General features: G+C 35.1%; 1 protein-coding gene across 1 annotated transcript; it reads right to left on the bottom strand.

Moving 5' to 3' along the window:
- Nucleotides 1-1,536: 1,536 nt before the first annotated feature.
- LOC120770951 (23 kDa integral membrane protein) lies at nt 1,537-27,667 on the bottom strand. Its single transcript, XM_040098664.1, has 5 exons — nt 27,549-27,667; nt 24,755-24,867; nt 2,900-3,259; nt 2,641-2,835; nt 1,537-2,576 (listed from the first exon to the last, which is right to left on the bottom strand). The coding sequence occupies exons 2-5, from the start codon at nt 24,812-24,814 to the stop codon at nt 2,505-2,507; spliced, it is 687 nt and encodes a 228-aa protein (XP_039954598.1). The 5' UTR covers nt 24,815-24,867; nt 27,549-27,667; the 3' UTR covers nt 1,537-2,504.
- Between the last annotated feature and the right edge of the window lie 157 nt (nt 27,668-27,824).

Below are 27,824 nucleotides of genomic sequence, written 5' to 3'. Positions count from 1 at the left end.
GATCTCAACTTTTTTATAATCGAAATCGTCAAGAAAATCAATTTTATTCGGAAATTAATTCCTAAATGACAAAAAAATTATTTTTTATGTATGATTAGTAACTAGACGCTGTTTTAGGTGATACAGAAACTGAAATACACCCCTTGCCGCATGTTATCCTAAAATAAGCATATTCGACGACAAACTTTATTGCAACTTTAAAATGTAAAATTAGGCCAATCGATGCAAATGTTTGGCGTGCTTGCATTGCTTTTCCATCACCAAGGCAATGAATGACCTTATTGCCATCAGTATGTTGTTGTTGGTAAGATTTATGGCACTTACATGCATACATATCCACAATAGTTGTAGTTTAAGGGTTGATTGCAACTACTGTAGCTGCGACAATATGTTAAAATAGAAAATAGTTTAAGTCGATTTAATCTTTTTTAGATGTTATATCAACCGTGTAAAAATCAGCGCATATTCGTACTACTTATTTCAACGCAACTTATATTTTGTGATGATATGGGTTGCTTAAAAGAAAATAAAAAGTTCGAGTCTCGAATCAACTGGTTTAAAAATCAAAAATTATCCGCAGTAACTTAAATTGACAAAAGCTGCTTTAAGAAAATCTAACACCAACAAAATAAAATATTTACAAAATAATCTACACTACTCGGATTTCCTTTTATACATACATACATACATACATAAGTACACGATATATTGTATTTCAGTAAACAACGAAAAGTTCCGAATGCGTAAAAGTAGAAGTAAGAGTTGTTGTCGGTGCTTTCACTTTCGATTGCTAATGCCAAAGCAACTGAAGATAGTGTTGGTGTAAATTGTGTTCGTTTATTATAGGTTGTTTGTCTGTAATCAATTGAATTCTTAATAAATAGTGAGACATAAGCTATAATTATCAAACTAACGAAAGAATATGCATATGTAAATAGTATTGTGATAGGTCATAATTTTAATTAATTAATTTTTGATTAATTGTTATTGTTTGAGCACCTATTAGGTCCACGTAATATAATTAAATTCTAATTCTAATGCAATCAGCAAAAGCTGTTTTACTAATTCGAGTCTCGACGTATTTGGTCTCAAATATGAAAGAAAACAAGAATAAAAATTTTAGCTTCGGTCCTGAAGCTGTAATACCCTTCACAAATAAGAAAGTTTTTATAAAAGAATTCAATATAGCACTTCTAAATGTCCTTGTGATAAATTTTCAAGTTGATACGAGTATTAGTTTCGGAGTTACAGCCTTGAGAACTTGTGCGCTCGAGGCTAGCTTGGCTAAGGTGCTGTCTTTAAACGCGTTTTTCTCGAAACTGTGTTTTTGAAGTCGGTTGGCAAGATTTCTCGAGGATCACAGTATCAATTTTCCATTTTACTTAACATACTTGATAAATAAAAAATTGTACATTTCGGTTTTTTGTCGTTTTTATTTAAATATTCGTGTTTTGTATGGAATTTCAAGTTGAAAAAAGTTTTATAATTACTTTTGGGTAAGTGGATTTTCAAAAAAATGGTACAAAAGGTGATTGATTACATATATATATGTATGAATGTATTTAGGACAGACGAACCATTAACGCTCGTTGCATGCAAACGCATAGTCGTTTCGTAAATGTGTATATTATATACATATATATATTTTTAAAAGTGTACATGCATACATATATATGTACATATATGGTAAATAATTTGCAAGCTACGGACTCGCTTTAGTTTAACATGTAAAAAGGCATAAAATCAAATATACATTAATTCAACATAACTTGTAGATAATGTAACTAACATTTACATATATATCTATATCTGTATATATATACTTTTATTTATATCCAATAGAATACATATAATAATAATAAACTGTGAATGCATATTATCTCGCGTAGAGTTTAATTCAAGTCGATAACATTATTGTTTACATTTATAATAAAGACATATATTCAATTCACTTGGAACAATACAACTTGTCTTAAATTCTCTTGAGATTTCTTTGTTGCTTATATACGCCATATTTTTCAACTTTTTGACTTCCTTTTTTGGTACAGCGTATGTATGTACATATGGTATATATGTATTTGTATATTAAAAGTGGTTTATTCATGGCCTCATATTGTTCATTTCAGGCATATTCGGTAAGATTTCTTAGAAACGTAAGTATTTATATCCATTTTATGGTTTTTAAAGAGAATTTTGGTTTCAACTTTTTACTTAAATTCATTAAAGGTGTGAATTTAGATCAATTTTTGACTTTCAATTGTTCATATCAGCTTAACTTTTCATAAGACATGCATAGAAAATTATATTCAGAGTGTATATTGTATGTTTCTCATAACAAAAAATATACATACGTACTCATAAATCAAAGGTTTACTTCAAACACAATTGCATATTATTTTATATTTCGAAATAAATGTGCGTTTTATGACGACATCACGACATCAAGAAGCAGAAAATAAAAAAATTTGTGGAACATTTGCGAGTGGAGTGGGCTTGAGTCGCGCTTAGTAGGCGTTTCGGCGCTTGTAGTTGCGCACGTTATTGGCCAGGCAGCAGGCGAAGATGAAACCAACCAACTGTTAAATAAACAAAACAATTTAATAAAGAAAAAACAACAATTATTGGAAAAATTGTACACACCTCCACAGCGATCAATCCCAAGCCAACGTATTTGGCTGTGTCAGTGCTGAAGGACATGAATTCTTGGAATTTGCTACGGCAACCACCATAAATGTTTAATGGATTCAAGCAATCATTGTGCTCACAACAGCTTGCGGGTGGCGTTTGTAGCAATAACACATAATCGGAGATGCCATTCTTGCCGCAACATTTCAACTAAACGAAAGAAAGGAGATATGTTAAAACCAATGAACTCATACCTATAATTAAACACACTTACTGAAACTTGTATAGCCTCGAAGACGGCCGGTTCCTTGCTACGACTATCCCATGCTTTATCGATGACCTCGCCCATGGCACTGTTGAACTTATCCTTATTGGTCCATAGTAGTACAACAATTGTTAGCTGTATAATGAGCAGCACCAACAGGAAGACGGCATAGCACATAGTCATGCAGACCGATTCACGTATGGCACCACAACAGCCCAAGAATGCGATGAATACCACAATCGAACCGAGTGTTATGAGCATAATTGGCAAAACTGCCTGTATCGGGAAACCGACATGGCCATCAACCTCGATTACACCGATACTGTTGAGTATGAGCGCGCCAAAGACGATGCCCAAAAGACCGACAATCTGTAAGTAGAGCGGTAAAATGGTATTTTAAGTAGTATTGAAATATGCGTGATTTAAGGGGTTATATACTTGTACAAGTTGGAAAAATGCGCTTTTTAGTAAATCTTTTTAGAAGCATTTTTTAATAAAAATAAATAAAAAAAAAATTTCATTTTAAAAAATTAATATTCTTTAATAAACGACGATTAATTAAAAAAAATTGAATTCCCTTGGAGGGGTCAAGGGAGTCCCCGGAGGACATTCGAAAAAGGGGTAACGCGGTGTAAAAATTTTCTGCTCAAAATTATCGCAACTTCGGGTTCCAACAAAAACTAATATTGCTATAGACGAATACAGGCAATGACTGAAGAAGTAGTCAAAATATTTTTTTAATATTTTTTTTTTTCAAAATGTTTTTTTTTTTTAATATTTTTTTTTTCAAAATATTTTTTTTTCAAAATATTTTTTTTTTCAAAATATTTTTTTTTAATATTTTTTTTAAATACTTTTTTAAATATTTTTTTAAAAATATTTTTTGTTTTCAAAAAAAATTTTTTTTAATTCTTTTACTTCCAAAAAAAACTTTTTTCTTAAATTTAAAAAGGCAACTTTTTTGTGAACAAATTTACACTTCGGAGTGACTCAAAAACGGAAATTTCTTTCAAAAATTCAAAAATCCGATCAGTACCTAATAAGTATACCCAAGAGGGTAAAAATACGCTTATGTACACACAATGTACATATGTATGTATGTACATATGTACATACACGTAAAAACTAGTTTGTCGGATCCACTTCAAATTTTCGGGGTTATTGCGAGAGCACGTTTCCCTTATGATATACATTTTTTCACGACGTGGCAACTCTCTTTAAAAAATATTTGCACCGATAACACGCCTGAAAGCTGCTTAGTTTGATTTGTATAAAAGTATAGTTTATTTTTTCTATCAATTTAAATTTGATACATGTGGCAAACTCAAAAAACAAAATCATTCAATTGTATTACTCAATTTGCTTTATGGGGGTGAACTATGTACATATGTATGTAATAAACAAACAACAAAAAATTAAAAAAAATATATAAAAAAAAAAAAAATATAAAAAATAAAAAAAAATATAAAAAAATAAAAAAAATAAACAAAATAAAAACAACGAAAAAATGCATGTACTCAAAAAAGCAAGCGAGAAAAGGCCGCGGATGCATGCAAAATGAATGCAAAATGAAAAATATTAAACAAATTGCACTTGATGACATTATTTCATTGGGCTGTTTAAGGGAAACACCTTTTCCAGAAGTTAACAGACATATGTACATATTTATGTAAGTAGGTGTGTGTGGTGTACACGTATGCATCAACCATGTCGGGCGTAAAACACCTGCGATTGTTCATTTGCAAAATGATTCCCTTGTATAAGCACGCATATAGACATATTTACATATGTATGTATATGGGTACATACAATGTATGTATAAACAAGTTTATATGTATGTATGTGGACATACAAACATATGTACCAGCATGTGAAAGTCGAGGTGTTTCTTCAAGTAAACGCGAATAAAAGTCCCACTTATTGACGCGTTTTGTAAATATTTTCGGGCGGAGAGGTAAACATCACATGAGCGTACACACATGCAAATGCAGTCATATAAGTATGTGTGTATGTGTGCATGTGTGTATGTTTGAAGTACGTGCAAATAAGGCAGACAACACTTGACCCACAATGAGTTATAAAACAAATATTTGCTATAACAAAGTTAACACAATGCTGCCCTTTGCTATTCAACAGTATGTAAAGCTAAAGTCATAAACAAATGGTTATAGTAAAATGAAAAATAAATAAGAGGAAGTGAATCATTTTAATTGATTAATAGTTTAGGGGTTATATACACTTGCAATTCAAAAAACGTGTTTCTAAAAAACTTTTTGAGAAGCTTTTTATTTAATAAATTTTATAGGATTTAAATCCGTTTTGAAATTTGTGATTAATTAAAAAAATAGAATCCCGTGATTCCATAGCCGAATTTCACGTGGACGCCGATAAAAGTGTCTGGCTGTGAGGCGGATTTTTCGGCTTACAATTAACACAAGTCCAAAAACTATAAACAAATCATTATTGCAATAAGAATTCGGGTAATGCTCGAAAGACTTGTCAAAATTCTGTGTTTTTGCAAAACACCGACTACCCTAACATAAAAGACGTTTGTTTACAAAATTTACATCAGAGCATCTTGAAAAAATCGAAATTATTTTCAAAACCGTATCCTTTCCACCAAACCTTCTTCTTTTTCTTTCATGGCGTAGACACCGAGTACGCGGTTACAACGCGCCAGTCCACTTTCATTTTCGCTGGATCGCGAATTGGAAAATCCAAGTGTTGCCAGGTCCTTCTCCACCTGACCAACGGAGTGAAGATCTGAAGTTGTTGTTGTTGTTGTAGCGGCAGAATTCTGCCGAGTTGAATTCCGTGGCCGTGGCCGACTGTCATGGGAACGGGAGTGCAGATCGTCTCCACCTCTGCTTCCACGGCGGGTACTGCGTCGAATACTCTCAGACCTGCAGCGCTTTCATCCATTCAGACGACATGACTTAGCCAGCCTAGTCGCTGTCTCTTAATTCGCTGCACTATGTCAATTTCATCATATAACTCGTACAGCTCATCGTTCCATTGACTGCGATATTCGCTGTTGCTATTGCAGAGTTTGGTAGTTGATAGAGGACTTTACTTCTCAATTGCCTACTCCTTGTCCGAAGAAGCGTCTGTTGGCAAGAGATATTCTGCGTTGGATTTCGAGTCTGACGTAGTTGTTGGTGTTAATGATGGTTCCAAGGTAGACGAAATTATCTATGGCTTCTAAGATATGACTGTCAACAGTGACGTGGGAGCCAAGTCGCGAGTGCGACGACTGTTTGTTTGATGCCGGAGATATTTCGTCTTGTTCTCGTTCACCACCAGGTCTTAGTTTCTTTGTCTTAATTGAAGAAGCAGCAACAGCAGCAAATACTCTACTCTTGTAGAAGATTGTACCTTCTCTATTCAGCTCTGCAGCTCGAATTATTTTATATAGCAGTAGTTTGAAGAAGTCGCACGATAGGGAGTCGCCTTGTCTGAAACATCAATTGGTAACGAACGGCTCGGAGAGGTCCTTCCCGATCCCGACGGAACTTTTGATATTGCTCGAAGTCAACTTCGTATTCCTTTTGCGAGGATAGCAAATACAGACATTCAGACTGTTTTCCAATATTTGGCGTATGGTGAATATCTGCTCAAATGTTTATTTTCCAGGCCTGAAGCCACACTTAAAAGGTCCAATCAGTTTGTTAACGGTGGGCTTTAATCTTTCACACAATACGCTTGATAGAATCTTATATGCGTTGTTGAGGAGGCTGATCCCACGGTAGTTGGCGCAGACTGTGGGGTTTCCCTTTTTGTGGATTGGACAGAGCACACTTAAATACCAATTATCGGGCATGCTTTCCAGTCATAACATGATAATTACATCATTAGATCTAATGCGCTATGATGTTTAATAAGAATTTCATTTGTTCATGCCGATTCAGCAAGAACGTGCTTGAGTGATATACTGTATAAGATTTTCAAAATTGCGGAAAAAACAGCTCAAATTACAAATCGTGATCATGTAGACCTAAAGAAATTTGTTATTTAATATTTTTCCTGTGAAATAACAAACCGATAAGTGAATACCGAAAGTAAAAAAAGGCATAACCAATTAATTAGGTGCGCTTAAGTAGGAAAAAACTAACGAACACAAGTTGGAAAAAAACCAGAAAAAAGTTCATACCCTTCATAAATGAAAAAGTTTTACATACAAAAACATGAATTGGAACTTTAAGGTTTATATGGCAGCTATATCGGTTGCTTGAAGCGTGCAAAATTTTCGATTTTTCAAAAACTAATTATATGCAGACGGATATATCGTCTCAGCCAGTCACGCTGATCATTTACATACATATATACATACACATGTATACAGACTCTACGGTGCTAAAAAAGTTAGAAGAAAATAATACAAATAAATGAATAAATGAGAAGTAACAGAAATGGAGAAAATTAGTTGCCTAATGGGAGTCATACTTCAGCGCTTCACGGAAAAGTTGAAAAGCCAGCAGACCCGATTGACTTCACTTGGTCTTTTCGGTTGGCGACTGGCGTCTGTGGGACTGTGAAAGAAATGCGAACTTTGAGGTGTCATTTGAAGTGAACCGCAGACGCTTGGGTGGCATAGCGGCAAGTAAGAAAAAGATAAATGCAGAGTTATAGCATAATGATTGTGCACAGCTGGTTACATAATTTTTTTTTTTCTTTTTTAGGTTACATTTTTTTTTGAGGTTATAATTTTTTTAGCTTATATTTTTTGTACTTTCACAAACAACCAACAACTAGTGTATTTAGTGCTAATGAACTTTGCGCACGCAAAGCCAGAAGCATAATGCCAGCATAATAAGAGTAGCAAATACACGAAAGATAGAAGTACACGTACATATGTATATATCTAAAAATACAACAACATTAAAGCACAATTCTAAAATGATAAAGAAACAACGCACTTAGGGTATAATTGAGTGCGTGCTACTGTTTGTATATTTATGTGTATGTGTATACATTCACACGTACTTGCCACCGATCAGGCAGATTGACACCAGTCACGCTGCCTTGTGAAGCAACAAGCTGCAAGCTTTTCATGTACTCGCTACGAAGCTACGTATCCATGTACATACATTCATACCTACATAAATACGTTTACATATGTACGTATGTATGTACATATCGCTCTTTGATTACTCATACCCGCCATTGTTGGCGCGTCGCAACGGACCAAATGAAAAATGCAAAGTGTTATAATTTTGCTTGCTAGAACAACGCCTACCCTCCCCACCTTCCGTATAGCCGGGAGTAATGAGGTCAGCATAAAAAAGTGCCACCAGTGGGTAATAACGAATTCGAGAATGTTGAAATTGAAATGAAGTAAACCAACCGCCAAAACTAATGCACCGACCGGGTGTAATAAACTACGAGTATGTTAATTTGTGGAGCGAAAACTAGAAACTAGCAACAAAATGCAGCAACAATTAAATGATAAGACCTTGGGAAAACTAAGGCATACATACGTACGCATACATATGAATATTGCTGGTTGGCGCAAAAAAAAACGAAGAAAGGAATGCTGTACAACTAATAAACACCGCAATTGACCATTAAGGAATATCACTCGTTAAGGGCAGCTCCAGCATACCGAGGAACATCAAAATGAGATTTTGACCTCTTCACGGCACTTCTTTCTATGGAATCTGCGCCAAATTAGATCTCTCTGTCATAAGAACAATAACAATAATGCTGTTTGATTCAACCAGCAAATCGTATAGAATTTCTGACTCTACAAATTGGTATACGAACGCATAAAATCCTTTCTTACTCTCATTTGACAACAGACTGCAATGATCGGGATGGAAAACGAAGCATATTATCAAGCAGAAATCCCTTCCAAATATATTCTTAATACCGCGGACGGAATTAAAATTAATAAAACTTCGTAATACAAAAATAGAAAAAATAAAAAATCAAGAGAAAGCGTTTTGTTCTTTGGTATTCTTTCAATCTGGCAACGCTTTCAAAATACCATGCAAAATGCCATATCGAAGAGCTCTAGCACATTGGTTCCTACTTGAGAAACAAAAATTGTCCCACAAACCTTTGGGTTCTTAAGTTTGAAGCTGTCTTCCAATGGCAGAATGAGAGATTTGCTTCGAGAAACTATTTTAGTTAGACGTCCGATGTTTTAAATGTTTTCTATGAATTCGGAAACTCAATTGACAAAATCTTAAGACAAATGAACCAATCAAAGCCTTACCAGTTTTGTGATCTGTTCAAAAACCGTAATTATGGATAAAATTGAACTTTTTTTAAACTAATTTTCATCTTCTATAAAAAATAAAATATTTTACTACAATTAACAAAGAAATTGTGAAATTTTTGGAAAGAAAAAATATTTTAATCTCGGCCATTGCGACGCTATTTCCGGTGACCCCTCGGAAAAAAGATGCGTCCGCGTTAGCAGGATAACTCTTTACAGGATCAACTAGAGTGAAAAAATACATGTTTTAGTTAAAACCCTAACTTAGAACTTGTACGAAGTGAAAAAACTGAAAATCGGATTTTTGGCAGACATTTTTACAAAAAAAAAATTTAATTTCAGTGAAAATTTCGCGACTTTTTTTCAAATAGTTGTAATCGAAAAAAATCCTCCTAGCTAGCCTCGAGCGCACAAGTTCTCAAGGCTGTATCTCCGAAACTGTTACTCGCACCAAGCTCTAGCATTTTTTATAAACATTTTTCTGAATGGAAAATTTAACGCATATCCGGGGGGGATATCTAGCGTTATATAGTATGTGCAGATTGCAGTTGTAATACAAATGTTTTTGTATACATATGTGTGCGTATTTTAGTTTAACGCAACCGCCCGCCTTGGCTCCAAATATGCCAAATTTGCGCCCTGTCACCGCTGCGCTTGCAGTCGCCGTCGCCGTTGCCGTCGCGGCTGTGCCCACCATGGAATGTGTTTAAACCCCAATGACATAGCGCCATCAAAACACACTCACGCACTCACTTTGTTGTTGTTCTCGTGCAACACACAAATTTATTTAATTACAGCTAGTAACTGGCATCGCTCACAATTCGTTAGCGAGCAGTTTTGTAGGTAAATGAGTGTGCCAAGCACAACTGGCGCGACGAATGCATGTTAATATGTAAAAATACACATATCTACATTATGTATATATTTACATTTACTTACATAAGTATGTATAAAACTTCAACGACATTTGTAACTTTACGGAAATATAGTCATGATTTCACACACGCACACAAACACCCACACACATTGGTCTGCCCCACCGCACGCAGAAGCCACCTGCGGTCAAAGCATCTATCTTTCATCAGCGCTCATAAATGTATACGTATGTATATGTACATGTAAGTATGTATTTACATACTTACATGTAAGTTGACGAGCCAATGATTGTTTGTGGAGCGCCAACTAAGTGTATTTAATTCATGCAGCGCCGCTGTCGCTAACTCTGCCGACACGCCAACGCTTTGCAGAAGTGTAAATGAACGCTTTGAGATTAATTAAACAAATGTTAATAGGCGTCTCTTAATTGCCACACACACAAACACACACACACGCATGCACATGAACACATAGTATGCTCTCGCTAGAGAGATAGTTTAACTAAAACGCTTGACGCTTGGCGTTGTGAACTCGAAGCTCGTTGCAACAACGGCGGGGGGTTAGGTAAGCTGATGAGTAAGTTTAAGTTTTCATAAAAACTTAAAGGTTTTAAAACTAAAAAATAAAACAAAATAAAAAAAATCGTTGAAGGTTTATTTGAAAAGTCACACCTTTAACCCTCACCTTGGTGGAGACATGAAACTGAGCGCAAAAAAAAAAATATTTTATTGCAAAAATTACAAAACGATGTGTCAAATTTAGCAGTCAAACGAAATGTGTTTTTTTATGCAATAGTTGACACTAAGCAATCGAGTTCTGTGAGCGAAATAACTGGCTCTTCAATAGGGAAGCTACAAAAGTAGACTGATGGACAGCAAAAGACGCCATATCTTTTCCAAGCTCTTTTGACATTTCTCTTCAGTATGGTTTGCCATTTCTCTTCAGAATGGTTTGCCATTTCATCATGGAGAGGTATACGATCCAACAAGGAGTCGAAATTATTAAAATTTACTACCGAAATATGGAGTCAGTGGCCTTAACTTTAAGAGCACTACGTCCAATTTATGGTCGTCATAATCTTTCTGTCAGAACGTCTAATGGAAAAATTTGAATCCACAAACATAGTACAAAATGTTCCCGTGCCAGTGAGACAAAGAAGTGCTCGAAGTGTCGAGAATATTGCTGCCGCTAGCGCATCAATTGAGAAAGACCCAAATCAGTCACTCACACGTCGTTCTCAAACGCTGGGCATCTCCGTGACGCCATTGTGACAAATTTTGCGAAAAGATCTTGACCTACAGTGCATCACTAAAGTAAGTATGCACCATGATTAACAGCCGAATATGTGAATTTATTTCCAAAATAATTGGAAATTTTTTTGTCAAAATATGTATGCAAGTGCTATGCAAGATTTCTTCCAAGAATATAAAAGACGCGATGACTACAAATATTCCCGTTATCTTGTCTGGCGTCAATTCATAGGAAACGGTAAAAATCATATAACAAAAGTATGTATGCAGTTCGCAAATTTATGTATTTCGTTAGTCTTTATGTGATTTATTTGCGAGAAAGACCTACAAATTTGTTTCGTTGTGTAGGCACGAACCTTTTTTAAAGTTATAAAGTGAATTTTAGTTAAAAATTTGGTCATGGCTCCTCGAGGCAAAGAACTTTCACAAGATATGAAGGATTTAATAATAAAATTGTACAAAGATAAAAAAAGCCAACGCCAAATTGCAAAAGACGTTAACAAAAGCAACGCCACAGTACAAAAAATTATTGAAAAATTTAAAAGAGATGGTAATACCAAGAATCAACCAAGAACTGGGCGCCCGAAAATTTTCACGGAGCAGGAACGCAGAATAATTGTACGAAAGGTACAGAAAAACCCCAAAATAAGTGCCCCTAAAATACAGGCCGAAATAGAAAAAGAAACTGGCAAGACTTCTAACCCCAAACCATTCGTCGTGCTTTGTATACTGCTGGTTTCCATGGTCGGAACATCCGTAAAAAGCCATTTGTAAATAGTACTAACAGAAAGAAAAGACTTGAATTTGTAAAACTTCACGAAACCAAAGACGAAAACTTTTGGAATACCGTTATTTTCTCTGACGAGAGTAAATTTAATATTTTTGGTTCCGACGGACGTGGAAAAGTATGGAGAAAAGCAAATTCAGAGCTCGATCCTCAAAACATGACCGGTACTGTTAAACATGGTGGTGGCTCAATAATGGTGTGGGGTTGTATGGCGGCTTCTGGTGTAGGAAATTTGGTTGTGATTGAAAGAATAATGGATAAAATGGTTTATCTTAACATTTTGAAGGATAATTTAAAGCAAAGTGCATTAAAATTGGGGCTTGAGCGATCATTTGTCTTCCAACAGGACAATGACCCCAAGCATACAGCTCTAGTTGTCAGAGAATGGCTGTTGTATAACACACCAAAGCAGCTAAAAACACCACCTCAATCGCCAGATATTAATGTTATTGAACATTTGTGGGAACATCTTGACAGACAAATAAGGAAACATGAAATAAAAGGCAAAGATGACTTAAAGAAAGCGCTTATGGAGGAATGGGGGAAGATTCCAATTTCTCTGACTCAGAACCTGGTAAACTCTATGCCATCGCGGTTAAAAGCTGTCAAAAAGAGTAAAGGCTATCCAACGAAATATTAACAGTTCATCATAATATTACATTTTTTTCTTGAATTCGGTTTTTGATTAAATGCATACTTATTTTTGTGATGTAATTTTAAGACTTTTTTGATATTAAGCCGATTTGGCTAAAAACAGAATTACTTTTGTATTATTTTTTGTTGTAAATATGTAGATAAGACTTTGAAAAATAAATAAAATTTTATTTTCTTTTCGTATTGTTACTTTTGAATTTTATTTCTTTTGTACCATGGTGATACCATTGCTGCATACTTACTTTAGTGATGCACTGTACATCCTTACAAGATCAAATTGACGCAAGAACTGTAGCCGCTTGACTACTTGAATCGTCGTATGTTCGTGAATTGGTCTGACCAATAACTTGAAAATGCGATTCAGCGATGAGGCATATTTCTGCTGAATCGCTTCGTCAGTAAGCAAAATATACGTTATTGGTCAGGCAGCAATCCACAGGTATTCCATGAGTCTCCATTGCATCCCTAAAAAGTTACGGTTTGGGCGGTTTATGAGCCGACAGCGTCATTGAGCCGTACTTCTTCCGTGATGATCAAGACCGGCACGTTACTGTGAATGGGAATCACTGCCGCTCATTGGCAACCGAATATTTTTGGTCCGAATTGGAAGATATCGGCTTGGCCAATATGTGGTTCCAACAGGACGGCGCCACAAGCCACACAGCGAATGTTACAAGCGATTTATTGAAAACCAAATTTGGTGAACGCGTTATCTCTCGAAATGGCCCAGTCAATTGATCAAGCGATTTGAAACCGTTAGACTATTGCCTGTGGGGCTACGTCAAGTCTATGGTATATGCCAACAAGTCTGCGACGATTGACGGACATACTGTAAGGATCATATATCACTACATACATATATTTAAAGAGTGTCCCAAAATTAACTCAAGATTGGATTTATATAATAGACATGTCTCACATTACTTCATAGATCCACTTTCTTAGCTGCAAATAACCTTTTGCATCAACGTTAAGCGCTAGCATCCTGTGCAGAATCGACCAAAGATATGCGTTGGTTGTTGCTTGACAGTATTCACTCTATATAATCTTATATATGCACATACATATTTCCTAGAAGAATATGGACACATCCCATTATGATCGACTGTCTATATGAAAAAACCCGCTCCGCTATTGTCTGATTCATCGTCGCATACAACATCTGAATCCTTATAAAATCGTCTCACTGAACACTTTCACTTCCTTTGGCTTTTTGTTGTTGTATTTGTGTATTGAGATGATGACGTGATGCCACTGTCACTCGCCGTTTCATCATGCCGCAAGCCAATACCACACACGCTGACAGTAGTTGCAAAAAGTTGTTGTACTAAAAGCAGATTCACACACATATAAGATGCCGAAGGATGCCCGCTCTATATATTTTGTTTTATTTCCACTTTTTTCGAAGCCACAAGCTGCCAAATCAACAAAGCAAATGTTTTGTGTGCAACAACTACTCGAAACGGAAGGATGTTGCCGCTTTAGCGTATAGCTATGGACATGCAAATACATAAGTGTGTGTTTGCTTCGTCATAGTGACAAGTCAAGTTATGACCTACTTTAGGGGGGACAGACAGCAGTAGATTCTTGCACGCCAGCCACATGCTGATGTGATTATGCTTGTTGCTGTTGTTGATGTTATTTCTGTGCTACCATCACTGACACTTTCGTTGACAATCACATTTTTTGGTGTCAACATACTGTATATCTGCCTTTAGGCTATTATCTCTTGCTAGTTTTATCACACTGACTGGCAGCGAGCTTATAGGCAGCTTGGCTTCACTCGTCTTGGTTTTCGTATATGGTAAGACCTAGTTCGCCCTTCTTGCAACGACTTAACAGGGCTATAAAGTTTGTAACATTCAAAAAGGAAAAGTCGGAAATTTTAAAGAGTATATACATACATATGTACATGTGTACGTATGTATGTATATAAGCAATTAGGGAGACGAGCTGAGTCGATTTAGCCATGTCCGGCTGCCTACCTGTATGTAAATATGTGAATTAGACGCTCAATTCTGGAGATATCAATCTGAAATTTTGCAAACGCCCTTTTCTCCTCAAGCAGCTCATCATTTGTCGGAATCGCCGATATCGGATAATTATAGCATATAGCTGTCTTAAAAACTGATCTATCAGAATCAAGTCCTTCTACTGAAAACTTTTATAATTGACAAGATATCTTCATGAAATTGTACTCAGATTATTATCAAAGACAGTGTTGAAATTTCAGAACGTAGGTCAGACCATTATAGTATATAGTATACATAGCTGACATGCAAACTGACCGATCCAAATCAAGTTCTTGCATGACAAACTTTTTTGTTTTAGAAGATATTTTCATAAAATTTTGCGTGCATTTTTCTCCGAGGCAAAGGTACAATCTCCATGAATACTGTTTAGAGCGGAATACTATAGCATATAGCTATGATGCACCTGCTGTATGCATGCTCAAAACTTTTTGAGATACGAGTGCTATTTGAACTGTCTACAGTAACTTAAAATATTTTTCTCGGCCAAAAATTTCGAACATTTTCGCGCGATTATTTTTACAACTTTCGACGTAGATAACTCATCAAGAGTGCATAGATGAATTTAATTCCATTTTTGATGATGAAGCTCCATCAAGGAACCGTGTTTATCGATGGTTTGGTGAATTCAATCGAGATCGTAAAGGAAGAATTTTGAAAAGGTCGTCCAAAATCAGTTGTTGTTCCGGAAACTGCTGATGCTGTCAACAAACTGATATTGCAAGTTCGTCCTGTGACCTATCGTGAGATTGAGATAACTATGGATATTAGTGGGACCAGCATACATTCAACATTGGGCATGGACATTCGACTGTAAAAAATATTTGTTCACGTTGAATCCCACACATTGTTCTCTATACTCAAAATAAGGCTAAGTCAATTGGTCGAGAGAAATGTTAACAAAATACGATATCGGTGATTCGAAACACGTCTGTGACAACGTGACAGGTGATGAATCGTATATTTATACGTATGTGCCCGAAAGTAAGAAACAGTCGAACGCATGGGTGTTTCAAGATAAGTCGAATCCAACAAAAGTTGTTCGAACACGAAGCACTTCCAAGCAAATGGTTGCTTAAAAATTAGTCTTGGCAAATATTAAGAAATTTCAGTGTTTCGGCAGTTGAAAATATTTATTACGATTTATAGTTTGGTGTACTATTACCTGGTGAAAATAGAAACAAGCTCAATCTGTTAAAGGCTCTTTTGTGCGACGAACATAAAAATTGTTCCCACGACACTCGGACCTACTTAACTGGACTAAACACGGAATTGTGTCTGGTTGACTCGAGGACATTTAGTAATTAGAAAACCTAATTTTCGTTCTTGCTTTGAACTCGTATTACTTTCGGTCTCTCCAATGAGATCAGACGCGGCTTACTTAATCGTTAAAATAAATATTACATACAAACATACATATGCACATACATATATAGCAACATTTCCCGCATAAGTATAATAAATTACTATTATTTTGCGCAACTATGCATTTTGTCCTCAGAGAGTAGGTGGGGGAAATGATGACAACATTGAATGGAAATTCGACGACGCCAATGCTTCCTAGGGTTTCTCGAGCGTGCTTTGGGAGACATTTATCGCATACCCAAAATGTTTACAAATTACGCTCAAGTGTAATTGAAACAATGGCGGCAAAAGCAGCAAAACATAAGATACATACATACATACATATATGTATGTATATGGGAAAACAATACTACTAACAAGAACCAATTCCCCATATTTATATACATAGCTGGGTAAAATGACGCCTTCGTTTGCCGCCAACGACGCTTTTGTTGACTGCACATACATACATATGGATATATGGTTATATATATACCTACATATGTCTGTATGTATTTGTATATATTTGTATATACTTATATATAAGTTCATATGTATATCTAAATCCGCGTGATGTGATTGCCAAATCTTCTGTTGCTATCAGCGTTTTTGGCGCCAAAGACTGACATCAGCCGTTTGCTTTTAAAAACATTGACCAGCCACCATTGGGTTCGGTTTGGTATTTTTTCATTCCATGGTTAGAACTCACAGCAAGCGTTTTTTCACGTATCTCTCTTACCCACTTTTTGCGTTATTTACATTTTTGTTGTCCCATAATTCCTTTTTTATAGAAATACATTTAGCGAGCTTTGGGAGAATAGCTAATGGCAAGAGGTTTGGGCATTCAGTAGAATGACGTCACAGCGTAGCAATGTATGCGGAAAGGACGAAATAATGCGCCATAACAAAAACAAGAAAATATTAAAACCGACATGTACGCGGAGTTCCAGACAGTTAAGTTTGTCTGAAGCCTTTTTGTGCCCGATATTTTTTTGCTTCTATCCCCCTTTTTTGGCAATTGCCGCTGTGATCGCCAGCAAAGCGCAAAACAACGTCAACACAGTACTTTTGAATTATGGTGTTTATGCCTCTCCACCAATGTGCATACATACATAAGTACACACACACTTGTTTTTGCTGATGCTGCGGCAGAGTCATTGTTGCTCGTCGGCAGTCAAGCGTTTATGCCTTTATTATTCGGGTCTACAGTGTTGCCAGATTGAATTATTAAGACTGCATGTCTAGCATTGATTGCAATTGCTCAAATACAGGGTGCTTTTTTAGATGAGAAGTTTCCAGCTTACAAATTTCGGTGTTTGTAGTGCGCTTCCGAAAGAGTCTTCAAGGTTCCCTAGCATCCAGAAGAAATGCTTTATCTGTAAGACAATATTGGCGATAATAGCGAGCGCTCTAACTAATCTTTTTGACTGACCATATCAAAATCAATTAAATCAAACAGATCTTCGATGGAACTTTTTGCGAACGAATCAAGAAAAAAGTCAGCCTAGTTCATCTAATCATCTGATTTGATTGCATCAGACCATTTTTCGTTATGGAAGATTAGGTAAAAGGCTGATATTCATGTGACCACGAATAATCACAGTTGGATTGCTAGAGACACTTGTCCGTTGTGATTCCCAGAACTCCTATGTAGGGATCAAAAAGACTGTCGTATATCTATAAAGCGCCTAGACCCAGCCACAAATGTATTAAACTGGCCAATAAGGACTCCAGCCAACCCGCAGGGTTTGTAGAAAGTATGGCAACCAAGATTCTTCAAAATTAGTTTAGCGAAAGCTGGACAGTGAAGGAGAAAGTGTCTAGATGTTTCCACCTAACCTTCCTCCCTGCAACTTTGCCAGAGAGTGTCCTCTAAAATCTTTAGCCTCATCGCCTGATTGCCAATGGAACAGTGTCCAGTTAGGACACCTATAGTTGCGGCCATGTTAACCTTGCTAAGAGCATGAACATGGACCTTTTGCGTTGCACCATGGACCAGGAGGCTTTCACAACCCCACGGGTGTTTTTTGCTGACCAATGATTACTGAGCACGGGCGAGTCCAGCGCCAGAGTGTACGACGTCAAGGGATTTGGGTATGGGTGCCTTTTCTTGCAAGCTCATCAGCGTTGTCATGTCTATACTCTTTAACCAGCTCCGACTGACCAGTTGAAGTCCGCTATGCAGAAAATATTTCAGTTCTGCCAATATAATTTTTATATTTACGAAATACTTCAAGCTTATTAAAAGTTCTAGCGAATGCACAAACTTAACCTCAACTATAACTTTTCGCCACGTTCTCCAATTCAATTATTCTCAATAATTTACGTAGTAAACTTTTTGAATGAAACTGACTGCTTTTAATCTCAGACTAATTTAGCTCACGTTCATTCATTTGCAGTATACCATATGACAGAGTAGCCTTTTGATACCCTTACTTTACTTTATAGCGTAATTGGGAGACGGTTCTCGCTCCACTTTTATGAATGGCGGCAATAAATCACTAGCGATGAATGTATGTATGAATTTGGGCACATTATGTGCGTCAGCTGCATTAGTCATCATATAAGGCTTCTTCCGAATTTCACGCGACCTTAAAGAGACTACAACACAAACTCATTCAAAACATACTGGATGGCTATAGCCATCAAAAACCACAAAAACCACAAACATATCAAAAAAGTGGAAGCCGTTTAAAGCGCGGGGAAAGGAGGGTACACAACCAAAATTTAATTGTGGAATTCATCTCAGAAATTATCTAATCACTTTCATTCGATATGTTCTAGATTAAATAGCTTAAATTTTATAAGGATAAGATTTTAAATACTCTCATAAAATTTATTTTCTAAATACACTAATAAAGTTCCTGTAATTTGTTTGCTCTTTTTTCAGCGAAAATCGATCGAGAAGCGCTCACGCTCGCTTTTGTTGAGGTGCACTGAACCAGCGGCTTCTTTATTGCCCCAAATTTTATGTAGAACACTGCATTGGATACACAGCAGCTGCTATTAATGTACATCTGTACTTGCTTATGTACATATATTCGAAATTTAAGGGGTAAACAGTACATAGTAACAAACCGTATTTATATTTACTTGCAGTTCGTTTTATATACATACATATGTATAATATAATCGGCGTGACGAGCTGAGTCACTGTCCGTCAGTCTGTATATATGCAAATAGTCCCTTAGTTTTTCAGATATCGATCTGAAATTTTGTACACGTTCTCTTTTCCCCAAGCAGCTGCTATAGCATATAGCTGAAGATCAAATTCAATTCCTTGTATAGAAAGCTCTTCACTAAATTCGGCATCGAACCGATATGATATGTGAAGAAATTGTTCAGATTGGACTTCTTTACTGCCGTAGACACCGCTAACGCGTTTATAACCGAGTTAACAACAGCGTGCCAGTCGCTTCTTCTTTTCGCTATTTCGCCGCAATTCGAGATTCTAGCGAAGCCAGGTCCTTCTCCACCTGATCTCTCGAACAGAGTGATGGTCTTCTTCTTCCCCTGCATCCGCCGACGGGTTCCGAGTCGCAAACCTTCAAAGCTGAGATGTTCTCTTCCATCGGACAGCCACTGTCTCTTGATTCGTAGTAGCACCTGTTGGCATAGCATAGCCGAACAATCAAAATCATATTCTGGTATGGAAAACTTATTTATTATGCATATAATCTAATAAACTGACCGGTCAAAATTAAGTCATTCTTTTATTTTGCTGTTTTAATTCATCGGTTATAATTTCCGCAAGTTAAGGCACTAAACAATCTTTTGAATCTCAGTGTTCAACACAGGATTCATTAAGGTTAGCAAGGATAGGGCTTGGGTGTAAAATCAGTGAGTAATTAACAAATTAAAAAATTTAATTCTAACTTTGAAAAGAAAAAACATTACATTTTTTAACACCAAATTGAACAAATACAAAACGAGTTAGGGCAATAATTCGCAGTTTAAGTACTTTTTTATCAAAACCACATTTAAACATAAAAAACCGTAGCCATTACAAAGAAACAACTACGAAACCTACCATATTAATGATTAAAAGTGACCGCTTGTTTATGTAAGTCAAAGTCTAATCGGTTTTCAAGTACTCGAAGGAATGACCGCAGTTTATCTGACAAAGCCACATTGAACACATTGTGTCGTGTTTAGAATTAATCCAATGCCTTCATTCATTGAAATAGCGGTTCTTTTAGATTTCTAACTACTCAAATATTTACTCTACACTTTTTTTGGTAATGACCGTTAATTGCTTAAATGAAGTTAAAGCAATTTGGAGATTTTGATCAGTTTGAAGTATTTCTTGAAATCAAAACATTTAATTTCACAGCGAACGGAAACGGAATTAAAGTCATTTTCCTGATTAGTGGATTCGCAATTAATGGAGCTAACTGTTTGCTTATGAGAAGCTGAACGAAAAAATATATTTAGTATAAATAGTGAGCAATTTCTGTGCGTAAATGAAACCCGATTATTTGGTTTTAAAGCATTATCGACTGAAAATTGCTGTTTTCGTTGGAATTTTTAAAAAATGGCAGTTGTTTTTTTAACTATTTAAAAACCCTTTAAAACTAGTTTTTGTCATTAGGTAGTTATTAATTATCTTCACAATTAGCGGGTAACCAATTAACGAGATACACATGCAAACACATATGAGAGTAAAAGCGATTAGCTTCCCATGAAATTAGAAATAGCTTTTCTTAACATTTGTATTTATTTTTAAAATAAACTCATCCACCAATATTAATGAGTACAAGCTTCTAAAAGGAAAAGCAAGAAATAAGGCCAATTATAGTATATGTATGTATAATATATGTATCATCATCGTAATTAATATACAAGCTTACATATGTACATACATTCATTGTAGATTTAGGTACTCATAAAAAAGCCTATATGGTGTAAGTATACCAAACAACACATCTTTATTCCACAAAAAATATTCCACAAATAAATAAATGGGTAAATAAATATACAAATGACGAACTAAAGCAACAATGAATAATCGTAAACCGCGATTGCCTGGTTAAGTTGACAATGAGAGGGGGGAGGTGACGACTAGCAGTGAGTAGGAAAAAAAAATAAATTATTGCCTCTGATATTGTGCCCTTCCACATGGAAGATGCCCGGTTCATGGGCACTGATTCTGTGTCGGGATGAAATAGTAAGCGAATATATTTAAAGAATAATCCATTCATAGCAAACAGTCTTCGATTGGTCTGTCTGTTCACTCGTCAAAAATATACAGGTGAAAGCAACAACAAAGTTTTCGAGTTGAACTGATCAAGCGAATATTATCCGAATACCTCATTAAAGTGGTATAACTTCTATCTTCAATGCTGCCAATTTTTGTTTTGTATATTTTAGCTCACATTTACTATTGTGAATGGTTGCAATGACAAATAAATTATAAAATTTTCTTAAAAAAAATCAATTATCAATCAGAATTTCTTCTCTAAGAAAGAATCATAGCTATATTGCGCACCTCCAGAGCCGCCCATTCGTTTGAGCCTCCGGTATAGTTTGCTCGATATGCTGAAAGGTAACGCTTGGCGATTCGAAGACAACTAGCAGGTGATTATACCGCCATACATGGAACAAGCAACTGTCATAAATATATTAGATTGGCATACATGAAATATTAAAGCGTTATAGAATAGTTTGTTGTTCATTTGTGAGGTTTGAAAATATACCAGTATTAAGTTTAACAAACAATTGACTTCAAACAAGGTGTAAGTCAAAGTGTGCAACTTTTTAATACATATCTATAGTAAAGCTGTATATAAAAATCCACATAAAAATGATCGAGCAACTACACTGCCGCCTTCTAACTTGATTTTACATACAAGCTAAGCGCCCTGTACAATATAGTACATCCATAATAATGTGGATTAGCCAATCTGACAATTGTAGCTTTTCTCCGAGCACTTTGTAACGAGCGTATATGTATTCATAAATAATGGTGTATGTAAGTATATGGAAGATGGAAGTAGGAGAATAATTGTTAAATTGATTGTATTGTTCGCTTCGAGTGCGTCATAAGTATACATTCATACATACATACATACATATGTATGTATAGCATACAAAAATTACTTGTGCTCTCATATTCGTGACTTTCACATGCAATTATTATTAAATACAGATGTAAAAATATAATATATAACGTGGATTTTTTATCTTTGAGTGCATTGCAGTAACTTTAGTACTGCCCCTGAAGCGTTCTACATAAGCTTTTATTTATTCTATGCTTTTTGTTAGCAGTACGTGTATAAAGCGATATAAGACCCTCAATAATATGTGTGTGTATGTATGGATGTATTCTGTGTATTTGTATATATGGATGTACTTCCTTCATTTATTACGCGCGTAATTGAATCGTTCCAAGTAAACAAGATTTTCAGATTTATATAATGTTTGCATGGTTTGCAATTTAGTCTACGCATACACATACTATACATTCATACATACATAAAAACATTTGCGAAACAGCATGAGAATATATATTAAATTCGGCATTGGCAATTGACAAAAGGCGTTGGGTCAAACAACTACTATTATAAGCAAAAAATAGTAAGACTTTGTTCATAATTCTAAAATTCGTAATTTATTTTTCAAAATCTTTGACGACCCCCCAAGGTAATCTCCGTTGGCCCCAATACACTTGTGCCAACGTTTTTACAAATAATTAAAAAGTCTCTAAATTCTGTTGTTTTTTTTTTTCTTTTGCCGCTTCCGTTTTATTATTTTTTTGCAATAATATTTTTACTTTGCACTTCACTGTTGGCTTTTTTAGTTCCCTCAATGCTTAATGGTAATTTTCATTTTCAATTATCTCATTCCACTATTCTAAAAAAAGAGTTGAGCTAGCAACTTTTAGTAGGTTTTTTTCACTTTACTTTGTTATATTTAGAAAAAATATTTTACGTTTGTTATTTATAATTATACCCAGTGCAGGTTATATTAAGTTTGTCTGTCTGTCTGTATATACGCGATCTAACCCCTCAGTTTTAGAGATATAGATCTGAAAATTTGCCCCGGTCCTCTTTCACTCCAGTTTCTCTCCAAAGAACTGCTCATTTGTCGGAACCATCGATATCGGACCACTATAAATGCCATAGCTGCCGTAAAAACTGAGCAATCAGATATAGTTTCCCTTATAAGACCGGGTAAATATTCATCTTACGATTTAGCTTGAATTGTATTTCCCTACAAAAATTATTTAAAACAAAAAAATTCTAATCATCTAGCCACCAATTCACAGTTCACATTTTCTAGTGCTGTACGCATACTTATGCGGTCAAATGTATGTATGTATGTATGTATGTATTTTATTAATATAGTTCATTATAGTTATATGTATATGGATGCATTGCTCACTATCAATCTGTTCAAATCGACATTTTCCGTAGAAAAGTTGAATTATAATAAAATAATATGTTCCGATCACGTGAAACGCAATTATCAGCGAAAATTAATCACTTTCTTACTTACAGGAATGCTTTTGTTGACAAATCAGTCACTTAACGCGCTAATAGAATTTAAATTGAAAAGCACTAATTCCGATTTGAACTTATTTGCATTTTCATAAGAAAAATCCATACATAAGTATGTGTTAAGAATGAACAGACGCAAAGTGCAAAATTCAAATTTAATATGATTTTTTCTAAAACCAATAAAAAAAAATTCTTCGTAGAAAGTTTGTAACGTCTATTTCATTTAATATTCTTATGTATGTTTCCTTTCTTTATTATGGTAAACTGACTCCAGCATTTACTCTCATTATCTGCACATAATTTTATCGCAATTTTATATTTTATGCACGCTGTTCTACGCAGTTTTCTACAAGCTTATGCACATAAAAGTATGTAATGAGTATTTATCTACTAGGTTTATTCAATATCTGGCTCCGAGCTGCTGGCTGCTGATGATGTCACCATAGTAGAAAAATATTTGGGTATTACCGAAAAATCTTATGTATTTTGGTAGATTTGACGAATTTCTTCTTGAAACGTTCGCACAAACAACTGGGCTGAATTTTTAAGTCAACAACAAAAATATCAACGAAGCGCTGCTGTTTTTAGGTTTATTATATCTATGTGCATACTTGTATATTCATATGTATGATTATATTTGTAAACATACACTTACACATACTTAAATATTCCATTCAAAACTGAGCCGGTTTGTCTTCACAATCGTGTTGGCATGGGAAGGCAATGTAGTAAACGTAGCAACAACACAAAAAATGAAGTCGGCATTAAACAAGTTATCAGCTGCTATTATTATAATGTGAATATGTATGTTTATGAGTTCCGGCAAACTAATTTTTTTGCGATTTTTGCTTAAAATTCGGCTTTGCTTATCGAAATAATACATATTCTTGGTGTTACAAACATAGCGACAAACTTATTGTACCCTGTTCAGGATATCAAAAGCAAGCACAATAATGCACAAAAAAATATTATTTAAAGAACCATATAATCAAATTATGCTTATTTATTATTTCTTATTTCTAATTTTCAAAATTAAACGTGTAGAATATTATTTTACTTTATATGTCGTGTCAGCTCAAAAAGTAGTTGTCATTAAGATATAACCGTGTCTGTCAATTTCTTGTTAAAAAGGTATGAAACAATTCTATTCATTTCTCTGCTTCGTTACTATAAATTCATGTATTATATTTACACAAGTACTTACCACAACTACAGTGTTGAATGCAAACAGCACATATTTAGCCGTTGATGTGCCACAATCCATTGTGGTAACTTTATCGTTATATCTTTCGTCGAAACAAACGTATAAAATTCAATCTGAAATAGAGAACAAGTATTAAAAATTGATTGAAGTCACTTTTGCAAATCCTTATAAAAAATAAGAATATATGTATAATAACACATAGTACATACATATATTTAGATGTGTATGCAAAGGCTTGTTTTTGTACCAACATACGGAAGTGCTTAATAATAATTCAGTAGAGCTTCAATACAATTGGCTTAATATGAAATATCACAGCATGAGCTAATAATTTAATATTTATAATATCTTAGCTGGCTTTCTCAAGTTGAGATTTTATATAATAGTTAAACTCAAAACATATCTCATTTGTAAGCAATTTCGCGGCTACTGGTTGATATATAGAAACTTTCAGTCTGGGTTGTTGTTTACTTAATGCTGACTCAGATTCCTACCTAACAAAATAAGAGTTATTTTAAAACCTTTTTATCTTCAGCTGCAACTAAAAGGAAGTACACTCATAACTTCCAATAGATTATTTTCATTCTACCGATGATTCATCATACTATCGGGTGATTTTTTAAGAGCTTGATAACTTTTTTTTAAAAAAAAACGCATAAAATTTGCAAAATCTCATCGGTTCTTTATTTGAAACGTTAGATTGGTTCATGACATTTACTTTTTGAAGATAATTTCATTTAAATGTTGACCGCGGCTGCGTCTTAGGTGGTCCATTCGGAAAGTCCAATTTTGGGCAACTTTTTCGAGCATTTCGGCCGGAATAGCCCGAATTTCTTCGGAAATGTTGTCTTCCAAAGCTGGAATAGTTGCTGGCTTATTTCTGTAGACTTTAGACTTGACGTAGCCCCACAAAAAATAGTCTAAAGGCGTTAAATCGCATGATCTTGGTGGCCAACTGCCCATGCATCCCGAAAAGTGCACTGTTTGGTGTGGTTTGTACGCTGGTGGAATCATTGGACCGTATTTTTTCAAAGATGCTGTTGGACGCAACGTTACGGTGAATGGCGATCGCTATCGTTCGATGCTAACAAACTTTTTGTTGCCAAAAATGGAAGAACTGAACTTGGTTGACATGTGGTTTCAACAAGATGGCGCTACATGCCACACAGCACGCGATTCTATGGCCATTTTGAGGGAAAACTTCGGAGAACAATTCATCTCAAGAAATGGACCCGTAAGTTGGCCACCAAGATCATGCGATTTAACGCCTTTAGACTATTTTTTGTGGGGCTACGTCAAGTCTAAAGTCTACAGAAATAAGCCAGCAACTATTCCAGCTTTGGAAGACAACATTTCCGAAGAAATTCGGGCTATTCCGGCCGAAATGCTCGAAAAAGTTGCCCAAAATTGGACTTTCCGAATGGACCACCTAAGACGCAGCCGCGGTCAACATTTAAATGAAATTATCTTCAAAAAGTAAATGTCATGAACCAATCTAACGTTTCAAATAAAGAACCGATGAGATTTTGCAAATTTTATGCGTTTTTTTTTTTAAAAAAGTTATCAAGCTCTTAAAAAATCACCCGATATATAATTAAATACAGAGCAGATTACTGCTGATCATTTCAGATTATTATTTTGAAATATTTTTAAGTCCATGTCGATGCAGATTAAGTTACATCACTCCACATGCCTTATTATATACCGGTAATGTTATAATATTACAGATGCATGTTGCAAAACATTCCGTATCAACCATAAAAACGATTTAAATATATGTGTATATTTACACATGGGTATATTATAGCCTCACTCTTTGTTCATATTCGCAAAACCGGTATAACTTGCTGCCGCACAATTGAACTATATTAATTTGTAGGTACGATAAGCACATATTACATGTACATATGTATGTAGCCTATTCGAATTGGTAAATACTTATAAACAAAAAAAGCTCTGAAGATTTCATTAGTTTTTGTTGATCTTCCTTTGGTAGATTTTTGAATATTTACATAATTGCATATTTGTTTACCGTGCCATTAATATTATTAAATATATTGGCGACCTTCAAGTAATTATGGGTCACTGGTAATCACTTAATATGCACATGAATATGCGCAGCTAAAGGTCCAATGCTACCACTGAGTATTTACTTGCAAACATAGTATGTACAGATATATACATTTTCTCCTCTCCAATTATTGTGGCCTTGTGCTGTCTCTCACTTACATCATTTCACACGGTGATGCACCACATCTTCTCATGCGTTCATTGACACTTGTTTGTTAATAAAGGCGCATGTATGCCCTCTTATTTGTTTTGCCTTTGTCCTTTGTCTCATATACAGAGTACCTACGTGATTTGGCACATCTAGCATTCCCTCTTTGTATTTATTTTTTCAGTTAATATGAATAACTAGTCTTTAAATTTACTATCGTGCACATTTTTTTAAATAAATAATATCGCAATAATTAAAATAAAGCTTTATTGAATATACTTTAGCATTTTTACGCATATTGTTTTAATTGCGTCGCCAGGAATAAATCTATCTTGATTTAATTATTGTCTAAATTATCTTAATTTATCTTTAGCGTCGCAGTTCCACAATACGATAGGGTGGGAGATCCCAGCATCCTGAGCAGTATTTTCGCCCAGCCCCCCACCACTTTTAACTTTATTCACGAAATAAAGATATGTTACAGCCACTACACACTTGAACAGTATATATATAAAATTTCAAATATGCATTATTTACATTTATTTATTCAAACATAAATTTATTCACTAATTATACCTTTTATCACTTGTTGCCTTTTCAATTCAATTTGGTAAAATATTTAAACAGCAGCACACGATATACCGCGCGAACCAACAGTAAACTTGACCGATGCGTACCGCTTTCAAAATTTTAATGCCAATGTGCTGCCAACCAACAACATGTCTATGCTATTGTGGAGGCAACAAAAAAATACGAGTACTGCCAAGTTGCACATTGTACGCGTGATGGTAAGTACTGGTAAATCTAGGCTTGCCTCCACTACTTCTACCAATCTTGCTCTAATTAAATAAT

Source organism: Bactrocera tryoni, chromosome 3, assembly GCF_016617805.1.
Source record: "Bactrocera tryoni isolate S06 chromosome 3, CSIRO_BtryS06_freeze2, whole genome shotgun sequence".
Classification (NCBI taxonomy): Eukaryota; Metazoa; Arthropoda; class Insecta; order Diptera; family Tephritidae; genus Bactrocera; species Bactrocera tryoni.
This window is presented reverse-complemented; position numbering and strand designations above follow the sequence as displayed.

Excerpts from the sequence above, each read along its gene's own strand:
- LOC120770951 (XM_040098664.1), bottom strand. The coding sequence starts at position 24,814 with ATGGATTGTGGCACATCAACGGCTAAATATGTGCTGTTTGCATTCAAC. Across the intron at positions 3,260-24,754 it reads CATTCAACACTGTAGTTGTG|ATTGTCGGTCTTTTGGGCAT; the intron begins GTAAGTACTTGT and ends CTCTACTTACAG. Across the intron at positions 2,577-2,640 it reads TGGGATTGATCGCTGTGGAG|TTGGTTGGTTTCATCTTCGC; the intron begins GTGTGTACAATT and ends TTTATTTAACAG.